We start from the raw sequence: 13,169 nt of genomic DNA on the forward strand, positions 1-13,169 counted from the left end.
ATTTCACTATTTTACTTTCATTAATGATTGAATAAAAAAATATCAGACTTTGTAGATTTTTTATATACCTCGTAGCTAGTGCCCCTTTAAAGTTTGATAAACGTAATATGAAGCAAATACTTATCATTTCAAAGTTGAGCATTAATAAGCAACCACACGGACTTCAACAATGAAAAAATCCTATACTGTACAGCTGGTTGTAAATTGACAGGAAATGAATATTAAAACAATTTTGTAGAGAAAACTTACGGTTTTAGTAATAGCAATTTGCATAAAAAACAATGACAGACATGAACCAACAACAACCGTAATGATCTGCAGGCTCCTGACTGAACAGTCCCATAAAACAAGTTTCGGTGTTTAAATGTTTGAAGGGGCCAACTCTCTCCTAATACAGGCCAGACCAGTAACGGCACAACATATGAACAGCAAAAAACCAACAACCACTCAATCACAGTCTTCTGACTTAAGACATGCACACATAAAAGGAAGGCAATGCTTGAAGGTGCCAATTCTCCCTTAACCCATGGCAGTTGAGTAACAGCACATCACAGTAACAACAGAAACAACTAATTCTCAATTACATGCTTCTGACTTTAAACCGGCACGTATAGAATGTTGCGGGGAAATTGGTTTATGGCGCGAATCCTCCCTCAACCAGTAGTCTGTTATAACGATATTTAAGTGTCCCGTTTTCTTTCCAAAACGCATTTCATTTGAACGTACTTGGCTGCAATATTTTGTTGGGACATATTGCATTTAAAGCTGTAAGACATTTTATAAGGTATCCTTATTGACATCCGAAATATCTTTCGATTACATAACTTTCGGAACTAATTGAACAGTGATTGACATTTGATATCACAATTTTGATCAATAACCTGTCTCATGTATTTACCAGAATTACTTTTTCTTTATAAACATGTAATTGAATGTTCATTTTTCGTACTCTTGACAGGAACAGTTTGAATAACTAAGTTAACTGTTCGTATTCTACTTAGAAATGTTAGATACAGAAAGTAACAAAAAATAAATTGATGGATGCGTTGATATTAAACAGAAATTGAATAAAAGAAATCAATTGCTATCTATTTTCTAGTAAATGAAGAAATCTCTTATGAATAGGTTTTACTTAATTGCTTTCCTTTCATAGCATTAATTTATTTGAGTAATTTATTTTTTGTTTACTGCTTAGTATCATTAATTTATATTTGATTTCATTACTAAACGTTTAATACTATCAAAAACTTTATGGATAGTAAATCTTAATGAAATATGGAAATTAAAAGTAGTGTTTTAGTAGTTTGTTTACAATCAGGAATAATTATGATGTTATTATTTATACATAAAACAGGTATGCTTTTTACTGTGTTTTTTTTTCAAATGTTCCTATAAGGCCGTTATTTTTCTCGTTTGAATTGTTTTACATTGTCATATCGGGGTCTTTTATAGCTGACTATGCGGTATGGGACCTGCTCATTATTGAAGACCGTACGGTGACCTATAGTTGTTTATGCCTGTGTTATTTTGGTCTCTTGTGGACAGTTGGCAATCATACCACATTTTCTTTTTTTATCTTTACAGTAAACTGGAGGTTGTCGATGATTAGTTTTAAACTAGTGATTCATTTGCCGTTGATGTCTTGAAATATCTACAAAACATTTAAAAAATACAAACACGACAATCAAATAGCCTCAGTTAAACAAGACCAGGAGACACTCCTTCCTTCAAATAGGCCAACAGCATACCTTAGATCGGAAATAAATAAACGAAACCCCACCTAAGCACCATAGGCGCTTGCGGAATACTTTTGTTCACTAAATACCTTTAAAACCATGAATCACATATATTAAATTATATAATTAGAGGCAGTTTGTCTTCATTAACTACTTGCATGAAAGATGATACATGTTTGTATTCATCAGTCAGTACTTTTGTTTTGTTTTGAGGTTTTAAAAATGTTCATATACTATATGACTAAAACAAAGTGTTATAGTAAAGTTCAATACGATGCTGCTCTTAATAGTCCTGCAAATGTCCACAAAATAAATGTATTAAACAGAAACAGTCAAAGATATACCATCAACACTAACGAGCATACATTTGTAAATTACTTTTTTAGTACGCCTCTTAGTATTTCATCTCGATCAATGGATTATCAAAACGTTGTAAAGCAAATGTGCTTCTCTTAGTTTTTTTACTTGTTGACAGGTATTCAAAATCCTCTGGTGTTATCTATGAAGTGCCATTTAAAAATATTTTCCTGCTAATCCCTACTTTTCTTTTTCTTAAATGTCTTACGTATGATTAAAAAGCAACAGATGACAATCTAAAAAAAATCCTCGTAAATGTCTCATTGTTTTGAAAAAGAAAAAAGGTTCAAATTAAAAAATTATGAAAAATCAAAGTTAATCATTTACCTCTAAATTTTTAATGGCTAATATCACGAACCCTTCTTTTTGTCTGCTTTTTTAGTTTTGTTATTTAAAACTATCACTTTCAAAAAGCTTAGTATTTTGAAGCATAGTTAGAAAATCCATAAGTTTACAAATGTCATTATATCAATAACAAAAGTACTAAAGTATAACAGTTATATTGTTGATGGTTGATGTCTATTATAAAGTCATTTTATAACATTTACTGTTAGCAAAACTATGTAGTAATCTTGATAATAATTATGTTTTTGTCCCAGGCGAATAACCCTGGCCTCACAACTTTTTGGAACTTTTGGTCCTCGGTGATCTTCAACTTTGTAGTTGTTATGGCTTTCAAACTTTTTACATCTGAGCATAGTTTTGTGTGGACGTAGCGCGCGTCTGGCGTATAAACATATTTTTTAACCTGTAACCTTTTGATGGCTATTATGCGTTTGTTTCTCTGTCTTATATTTTCTCCCATTTATCTGTTTATTTATTGTAACCCTGTCGTGTAATATTTTCATTTTAATGTTATTATTAACACTGCCATTAAAGCGGGAGGTTTGGCATGCCATAAAACCAGGTTCAACCCACCATTTTTTCATAAAATGCCCTGTACCAAATCAGAAAAAAGGTCATTTTTAAATTATAGTTCGTTTCTGTGTGATTTACATTTCGGTGTTGTGTCTCTGTTGTGTCGTAGTTCTCTTATATTTGATACGTTTCCCTCAGTTTTAGTTTGTTACCCCGGATTTGTTTGTTCTCTATAGATCTATGAATTTTGAACAGCGGTATACTACTGCTGCCTTTATTTCTAACGTTCCTTCACAGTTATACATCGTCCTGAGCATGCATGTCATATTTTTCACTGGACGTTAAGCAACCAACAATCAATCAATATATTCATACATTCATTGCTTTTCATTACTTAATTTTGTGGTATGCTGTAATATGTAAGAAATATTCCACAACATTGAATTTCAGGAGTATCGTTTTCATATTGAATTGTTGAAACAATATTTTAGTGTATGAAAAAAAAATTCGTAATTACTTAAATCAGGTTCTAAGTATTTGCCCCTGTTTAACAAATGTATGCTGTTCTCCAAATCAGTGTCAGTTCTTCACTGAAGATTCCAATCATCAAATTTATAAACAGCAAAGAAAGACACTACCGTGTGCAATGATCACATCATATTTAGAAAATAGGCCTAATACTGTAAATGCCTTTTTCTTGTGTGGATGCAAGTAAACTTGCATTTTCATGGATATTTGATTTATTTCGTGGATTCACAAAGTCTGCATATAATACTTATAATTCGTTAACCATTTACAAAATGTAAATTCGTAGTTCATTTGTATCAACGAAATTCCCCAAAACGGGTATCCAACGAATAATGATTGATCTCCAGTAACTTGATTCTATACCGTCGGATATTGTTTGAGGGGAGATGTTACATCATTCAATATAAATATCATATTTGTTGTGTTTTCTGAGAGTTATTTCAATGCTTTTAAAGGTGAAATACAACCAAATCATGGTACGTCACATCCGGTTGTATACGAAAGTAGTTCTAAAAAAATATTCCCTTGAATTTGACAGTTGTAGGTGATTAATCCTACATTTTATTGCAGTAAAAACAGTTCTGTGTCATAAACATATGTCTTGGGTATTTCAAAACACCATTATCTTTTAGTTGGGATTTCTATAGAACATTTTGTAAACTTGAGGTTACATGGTGACTAAACCTTGTATACAGATAAAATAAGGGGAGACATTTGATTGGTTAACTTCCAATGATGTTTATTTTCTTATATGCAATGAAATGTTATGTGAATTTTTTCTATAGTACTGGACAGGATAAAACTTTACAAGTATTTCTTTATTTGAAACAAAGATAAATTCTGCACATTTTTTTGAAAAGTGCAAATTTAACAAAGACTAATAGGGGAAAATCAATGGTGGTATAACACCTAAAAGCCCCAGTTGTATTTTTGCGACCATAATAGTAATATTTTGGCATTTCAAAATAAAAATACTTGCAAGTACTTAAAACAAAATTCTTTGCATATTCATTATTTTGTTATTTTAGATACCAAAGACCTAAAGTTACAACTCCAGTATGACTACAAATTTATCTTGAACTTGACGAGAACATTGACGTCATCAACTGTTATCCAATGTGCCCGTGAATGTATAGGGCAAAACCAGACCGGAAGTGCATCATACTATGATGGAGATTGCTTTTGTCACTCGAATGTTTTTACCAGTAAAGACGATGCGGATTTGATAATCGGTGCTGTTTACATTAAACCTGTCACTTACATTGAAGGTAATTGCACGTGGTTGAGAAAGTTATTCAGAATAAATAAAAAAAAAATACTGGGTTCAACAGCCTTTCAACTGTCGATGATTATTACTACAGTAATAGACCTAATAGCTGGGAAAACTAAAGTTCTAATGTTCTATCAACCTGTGTAATTAATAGATAAAAATAATTAATGAATTACATTAAATTTTTATAGGGAAGAGCCAGGAGAAATTTTGAAATGAACATGCTGGCCTGGTAAGAACAGGGAAAAAATATAATGTCCAACGTGGGAAGAAAATAAACATTCAGTCACACAAAATGCAGAACATAATTATGAACAAAAGAACTCTTTTCTTTTCGAGATTTGTCTTATAAAAAAACAATTGCCGGTCATATAAAAATAGTAATCAATGTAATAATGTATATTTCGTCCATTACCCATGCAAATCAGATGGTGGTCACCTTAAAATAAAGTGTTTGTTTTTGACATTTGACCTATATCGTTTGTTTTCCTACATTATTTATTTGTTTCTCTATTTTCAGCTGACACAGATGAATGTCCAGATGATTACCATTATTACAGAAATGTTTCCTGTTTTAGATTCTTTGACACATTGGTAAATCACGGTACAGCAGTACAATTTTGTCAGAAGCTAAATACTACCTTGATCAAGATTGATAGTAATGACAAACAAGAACATGTAAATCAGTATTTAGGTATGTTTATTGTAATCAATTAGCACATTACTTTCTGCCTTGGAAAGAAAGTACAAGTGTTCATATAACAAGAGCTATTGGCTAATTGTGTTTCGATCGCTGCCCTTGGATGTATTCCTGTTACTGGGATATATTTTGGTAATTTGTTGATTTATTGATTAATTGATTGATTGATTGATTGGTATATGATTCACTCATTCATACGTACATAAAAGTTTGCAAATACAGATATATTCAATAACTGATTATCTGATTTGATGGGACAATCAACATCTAGAATACAAATCCATGTACATGATATAATACATGAAGCAATTTTCATAACATACGAAATATTTTGCAATTGTAGATGTATAATCATAAATGAAAACAATACCCATTCAAAAGTCGTTCCTTCGATTGGTTGATGTAAAAAACAAGCTTTACGACCATTCGTTTTCTAAGTATAGATATTGAAATTAAATTGCAAAGACTAAATTTTGGATATGCTTGTGATTAATAGAAAATGTGCGTTAAATGATGAAAGTTCATACAAAGAAGGCGATAACTGGTTTGTAAAGTGAACATTGTTTATTAAATGTAAACAATTATACATTATAGATTGGTTTCCAGCCGAATTCGTCCATATACAGGGGTACAGAGGACTTGAGCATGTTGAAGATTTGTGGTTTTATGACGATGAGAACGAGCAGCTGGAATTCAGCAACTGGAACCAAGGTCAACCTGTCAACGATCCAGAGAATGGTCACATAGTGATGGATATATTAGAGGGTGGTGGTCACTGGTCTAATGTTAATCCTGATTACGTAGCAAACGTCTTATGTGAAATTAACATTTAAGACAAAGGGAAATAAGATGACTGTTATATTTATTTCTTGAAATATAGACAAACACATGATATATGCCAATCTGCCTCCAAACATAACTACAGTTATTCTGAATCCATGCATTTTTTTAGGCTGACCAAAGTCAGAAGCCTCTGACCTTTGTTAGTCTTGTATTTTTTTTTAATATTAGTTCATTAATATGTTTTGGAGTTAAGTGTGGAGTTTTTTTTACTGAACTAGTACACATTTTGTTTAGGGGCCGACTGAATCAGGCGAGGGATCTTTTTCAATGTGTTGAATACATATTGGTGTCCTTCGGCTGTTTTCTGTCCTTTGCTTGGGTGTCTGTCTCTATTAATTATTCCCCATTTCGATTGACAATCTTATTTATGACCAAGTAGAATGAGATGAATGTAACATTGTCACGTTCCTATTTCTTGTATAGACAACGAAATATAGGCAAACCAATGATACTTATCTGCTTTCACACATACATGTAACAACAGTTATTCTGAATGGACGTTTATATAAGTACGTGTCCACTGCATATGAACGACAGATACTGAGCATAGCCAAGTGAAACATTTCTGTGCAATGTTAATTGGAATCGCTTTATTGAAGACCCTTTTTAACCAGATTTTGGACTTTTTGGTTTTAAAAGCTTCAACTTCGTCTTCTTTTTTTTTTTACCTTCCTTTAACTTAAAGCTGATATGAACGCTTCTGATAAATCTAGTGGAGCCGAAACGAGCGTCTGGGTGTAATACATTATCTGATGGTTAGATAATAGATTCGTTATTGGTTGAGAAAGGTTAATATACAGTTTGAATCAGATGTAACGTAGGGTAGCACGTTGTTAAATTCAATTGAATTGGACGACTATCAGGGATTTTTGTATAATTTTGAAAAGCTACAATTTTAAAAATTCAGAAATGACACCCTCGCGGTAAAACAACAACTACAAAAAATATAGATTTATTATCTGATTTATAATGTTTTTATCTTTAACCATTTTTTCAAAGATTTTTATTACATATTTTTGTTTAGTGAAATAATATGACTTATTGCACAGATGTATTAGCGATATCAATTAAAGATAGATAACATAATTTTAATGTCTTAAATCGAAATGTCATTATTTTGTGTATTTAGACATATACAACTAGATGTTTCTCATATTTGTTCCGTATACCAATGGAGCTCGTATGATGTAGTATATCTGTTATTTACATACTTCTGTGTAAATATTCCATACATGCATATGCATATTCTAAAGTCACTTCCATGCAGAACAGTTTAGGTGATGAGAATCAAATATCGGTCTGAAACAAAAGGTCAGTCCAAACACGAATAAGACAAGGTGGTTCGACAAAGAAGGCCAATGTATCACTCTGTAAAAAACTTTAGTTTTGTATAACATTGCAGTCGCGGATCCAGAAATTTTCATAAGTGGGGGCCCACTGACTGACCTAAGAGGGGGCCCGCTCCAGTCACGCTTCAATGATTCCCTATATAAGCAACCAATTTTTTTTCCAAAAAGGGGGGGCCCGGGCCTCCTGGGCCCCCCCTAAATCCGCCTCAGCATTGGTCACATGACAATCCAAAGAGCATAATACCTGTTATATGTTTTATACTTGCATTTAGATTTCTATTCAAACCAAAAAATCTTTTGTCTTTGTGAGAAGAAAGACAACTCTATGTGTATGTACATTTTTGTTTATCCTTACGTACGTGTAACATAGTCTTTAAGAAAGGTAAAATCTATTATTTAATGTCGCCTGCGAGTATTTTTTCCTTGGAAAGTGCATATGCTAATGAGAGAGCAACTACACAAACAATCCAAAGACTTCTAGAGCTAGCGCTGTGTGGTGAAAGAACTTGAGGGCTTGCCATTTTGTTACAGACGTTGTATGTTGCTTTCTCGAGTAACGTATATATAACCCACTATTATTTAACAGGGTTTATATATAAACAGGGTATGATCTTGTGTGTGTTTTATCACAAGAATTGCTTTTTCACATTATTTTGTGGCATGTTGCGATCTGCGTAAAGTTTAAGACATGGTTGACAATATTAACGATCATGTCCGACCATATGTAAAAAGTTCAACATAAAAACCAAATTCCGTATAGTGATTGTCCTTGAATTTCGACTGTTTTCGTTAACTCAATCATTGATAAGTAGTTCTAGTATGCGAATCTAAGCTGGAAATGCCGGGGAGTTTGCATAAACCCTAGCAAACATATCGAACTTAAAATGTGAATCAATAATACTGAGCTTTGTAAATAATTTGACAAGCGTTCAACGATAATATGTATTTGCCTCTCTCTAATACTGTTCCAGCTTTTACAATGTACAAAGAATAAATCGAATGAATGCCTATTGAATCTATTGATATTCAACCTTAGAAATTGTTTATTTAATTTCGTTCTTTAAAATTCTCATGATTAGCAATTGAAATCGTATTCCGGGAAATTCTGGTTTCTATGAAATACAATGTTATTCCATCCTTTATTTCACGAAAAGCCATGATTAAGTAAACACAACATATTTGTTCTTTGCATTCAAGGATTTTATAACGAAATCAATGACACTTAAATGTTTATAGTACTGCATCCAGAGTTCATTTTTGAAAACTGTAATGCTCCGGAAGAACACACACCTAAATCATATATCGATGGAAAGAGGAAAACATGTGCAATAAGAAAAGTTGGGTCGTAAAAATCCAGAGTGGTCACAATTTTGTGAAATTCAGGTCAAAGGTCAGATCTAAAAATATCAATATTTCAACTTCAAGGACAAAAAGGAGAAATGTTCTGATATTTATAAAATAAAATGCTACAGAAACGATGCAATCATAAGCATATGCTATAAACGATGTTAAAACGAAAAATTTGACTACTTATATGAAGAGCTGCAATTACAAAATGGAGTTGATTTGGAACCTTCTGCTTTTTTTCCATTTATGACATAGCAAAAGAAGAAGTGGCCTTGACCTTTTCACATCCATAAACTTTAATATTGTGTATAGTGTTTCACTATAGTATATTACAGAATTATTTTTTAAACTAAAAAAACACCAGTTTATCAAATTATTTCAATATTTTTTCTATCTTTGAAAAAACCAAATTCAAGCGCTGAAACAGTGTTTTTAATTTTGCATCTTAAAGGTTGTGTTTTTTGTGATAATTAGTATCTAGTTATAAATAAATACATATTGTGTATGTGAAAAGTCTGGACAGATCAGTTATAATACAAAATATACTAAAGTCACCCGAGGCGAATGCGAGGTTTAAAAAAAATGAGTGTAAAACAAAGTCAGTTTGGTGCATGAACATTTTCTTAGTTGGATATTTCTGGTAAAAAAGATAACCCATTAATTTTTTAAGGGAAGGATGAAAAATTATACAATGCAATGCCAATTGTCTAATGTTTAATTCAAAATCAGTCATGATCCTTATATAACTTTTAAAAGCGACACACAATAGCTCAAGTATTCATTAAATAGGGACATGAATCAATCTCTTAGTCATCATATGCGGATTTAGTACGCGTATTAGCATTACAACACATTTCCCTTTTTTTTTACAAGAGCAAGTTCGCCGCAGGACATAGTTTGTTCAAGGCAAACACAGTTTTTGAGTACAAATGCTACCTGGAGCGTAAATACCGTCATGATTCGGTCAAACTCGTCAGATATAGTCTTGCCTTGGCATAGGAAACACAAAAGCAATGTGAGTACAAAGTTTCGATCAATATTCGTGACCCATATTCCCATATGCATATGCATGATATATCTGCACTGCCAATTCCAAATGTAATGGGGCGAATGTTGCTACAGAAACGATTGTTTTTGTGATAGCAATACATTAACTAATTTTTGTTATCTTTAGGGACAATATACGGTTCAGAAGCGCCTTTGTGTTATTTTTCATTAATTAACTAACAAATGAACTTAAGAGCCTAGGCTCCGTGTTGAAGACCAAACCGTGACTTATAATGGTTTACTTTTATAAATTGCGACTTGGATGGTGTGTTGTATCATTGGTTCCATACCACATCTTCCTATATCTATTAAGAAGTTATGCGGGAATCATTTTCATATAAATACCTAAGCGAGCACATAGCTCATAAGAGCACTGGTGGCAGGGTGAAGTAATTGTTCTTCTTTTAATGTATCCTTGATATTTTCTGACACACCTTGCTGTAATTCTGAAAGTCTTAACATAGACTTCAATTTCCTGCAGCAGATATGGCATCCCCTATATTGAGTTCAGAGCTAAACTCTATATTTCATATTCCTTGGCCCCACTGTGTCTAGTTAGTTCTGGAGTTTGGAAGTTTGGTAAACATCAGAGACAATCTTGGGTAAAAGTTTGAGGTAAAAGTGATCGGTATATGTAGGGGATGTGCTACATGAGAAAGGCTTTCTTTTATGGAAGAACAGATCACATCACTATTAATCGTTATAAATGAACTGACAGCAAGTTCAAATTCTAATTTTTCAGTAACTGTTTTACCTAATTGCACAGGTGTTGACTTCAATAAGAACTTGGTTATATGCATGGATAAATGACTACTCACATTAATTAGCACAACTTAAAAGACTGTCAACACGTTTAAAGGACTCAGTTTTGTGTAGTTTTCTAGTTTGTTTTTAAAGGTTTTTCTTTTACACAAAAACCCTGTTTTCATATCCAAACTACAAGGAAGAAACTGAGCGCGAGATTGTATAAAAGTGTCAGGTTGTGAGGATACATGTCGATCAGTTTGATCGCATATATGGATTTCTGTTGTTTCTTATTTAAAGTTCCCCAAGGGTGACTGGGGAAACGAAATATGGTCACTTGGTCTTCTCCCGACCGGCAGTAAAACGAAGTGGGGTGTCCGTTTGGCTGTGCGGGATGTATCAAGTGCACAGTCACGTCATGTCAGAATGGGGACGTTAAATCCGATGCCTCGTGTAAAGGGAGCGCCACGTTCTTTGCACGTTAAACACCCTTGCAACAACTCTTTGAGGGGTTCGTAGGTGGCCTGTTGCTTTGGAAAATTTCTGTCCCAATCCAATATGCCATCATTTTCCATTGGCAGTCCAAATTTTCCCGACCATAATCCCGAATGGCCTTTATTATGACAAAACCTACCCATTGTTTTTATTGTTAACTTTTTCTCGTCCTGAACATGCATGCAATATTTGCCACTGGACGGTAAGTAACCAACAATCAATCAATCAATCTAATTTAAAGGCGCCACATTTTTGCCTTCTGGTGCAAGTCTCATAATATCACTGATGATTCGCCCAAGGAAAGCAGAATATCAAGAGAAGTTGGTTTTAGCATCACCTTGTCACACATCAATTATCTGCGAAACTTAGAAACAATAGTACTTTCCCCCCGACCACTTGCATGCAAGTAATTTCTCTGAGGTTAAACATTGACATACAATGTATTTTCAAACAATATCAACTAAAGTCATAATCCGGAAAACCTTTTATCCGAAGGATTTGGTTAACTTTTATAAAAAGTCAAAATTTTATTAACAAAAATACTTATTTACAGAAAATACACGAAAGAACTACTATATATATTCAAATCACTCAAAAATAAATTAACTTCTCCTACAAAATCTGCATAATCACATCGAAACTATCAAATTAATTGTGAAGGAAATAATAAATGGTGGAGCTGATTGACGGATAGGAAATTGCAGTAATTAAAAAAGGTACAAATGATGTTTTTATTTTTGAGTTTTTGACAAAATTGTTTGGAATTTGCCCAACAAAATTTGCATGCAGTATCGCAATAATTTGTTTTGTCCTCTCAAATGTCAAATACTGTTTTTGAATCATATGTTTTCTCGTTTTCAAAGAAAAACGCGTTACATTTTTATTTAAAAAACAGCCAACTTTAAGTTTGAACGTTTTACTTGGAGATGGTATTATATTTATGTCTTCATCATTCGAATGATCCTTGATGATATGTGCATAGAAAATATTTACGAAAATAGCGGGAAATTTAACCAAAAAATATATTTTTGGATTTTAAGGTAACTACCAAAACCGTAAATTGAGGGGTACCCCAATTAAAGGGATAAAATACAAAAATGTGACCATAGAAACTTTTTACGACCCGACGGAAATTAAAATATAGATATTATTCTATCATTTAAAACAATTTGCAGCCGTGTGATATTCCGGACCATTAAACTCGTTAACTAAGCATCCTTTTCGATGTCAGTTGCAGTACTATTAAGGTAATGATACCATGATGTTTAGATATTTGATTTTGAAAAGTAAAATAGTTACTCCCCAAAGGAATGACAATTTTAACAATTATATGAATGTGCTAAAACTAAAATTGTAATCTTTAAATCAAATCCGTAATGTTGACATTTGATAGTTATGGTTACACTTATTATATCATTATTTGTTTTATGTCGTTAAGCTGTTAATGTATTTGGGTTTTCAATACTTTAAGTATCGATTACACTTGGGAATTTTTCATAAACATATGAGTTATTCGTATGCAAATAAGTTACATTATGTTTGGTACCATTGATCATTAGTAAAAGTGGCTGATTTTCAAATACATTAATTTCAATCATTCTCGTATCCTTCTATGCAATTACCTTTAAGTTAGTTTGTGTTACCTTGAATTGTCTCTTTTATATCGGTTTAAGAGATTTGAACACCAGTCAACTTATGTTGCCTTTTCAGCATCAATGCAGTGTGGTTTTTCTTAACGGCATTATTGATACCTATCCAGACATATCTTACACAATTAACAGAGGAAGTTTTTAAAATTATAAAAAAACGGCACAAAAAGGACTGTATGAGGGAAAAAATCGATTCAATATAAAGAGTTTTGTAAGATTCAAACTGTATTAATTTATTAGATCACT

General features: G+C 32.5%; 1 protein-coding gene across 1 annotated transcript; it reads left to right on the plus strand.

The window, feature by feature from the left end:
- The first annotated feature begins 1,003 nt into the window (after positions 1-1,003).
- LOC139529015 (uncharacterized) lies at positions 1,004-6,351 on the plus strand. The gene is made up of 4 exons (XM_071325249.1): positions 1,004-1,019; positions 4,508-4,747; positions 5,270-5,443; positions 6,044-6,351. Exons 1-4 carry the CDS (start codon positions 1,004-1,006, stop codon positions 6,280-6,282), a joined length of 669 nt encoding a protein of 222 aa, XP_071181350.1. The 3' UTR covers positions 6,283-6,351.
- The last annotated feature ends 6,818 nt before the right edge of the window (positions 6,352-13,169 follow it).

Source organism: Mytilus edulis, chromosome 6, assembly GCF_963676685.1.
Source record: "Mytilus edulis chromosome 6, xbMytEdul2.2, whole genome shotgun sequence".
Classification (NCBI taxonomy): Eukaryota; Metazoa; Mollusca; class Bivalvia; order Mytilida; family Mytilidae; genus Mytilus; species Mytilus edulis.

Coding starts and splice junctions, on each gene's coding strand:
- LOC139529015 (XM_071325249.1), top strand. Junction 4,748..5,269: donor ACCTGTCACTTACATTGAAG/GTAATTGCACGT, acceptor CTCTATTTTCAG/CTGACACAGATGAATGTCCA. Junction 5,444..6,043: donor ACATGTAAATCAGTATTTAG/GTATGTTTATTG, acceptor TATACATTATAG/ATTGGTTTCCAGCCGAATTC.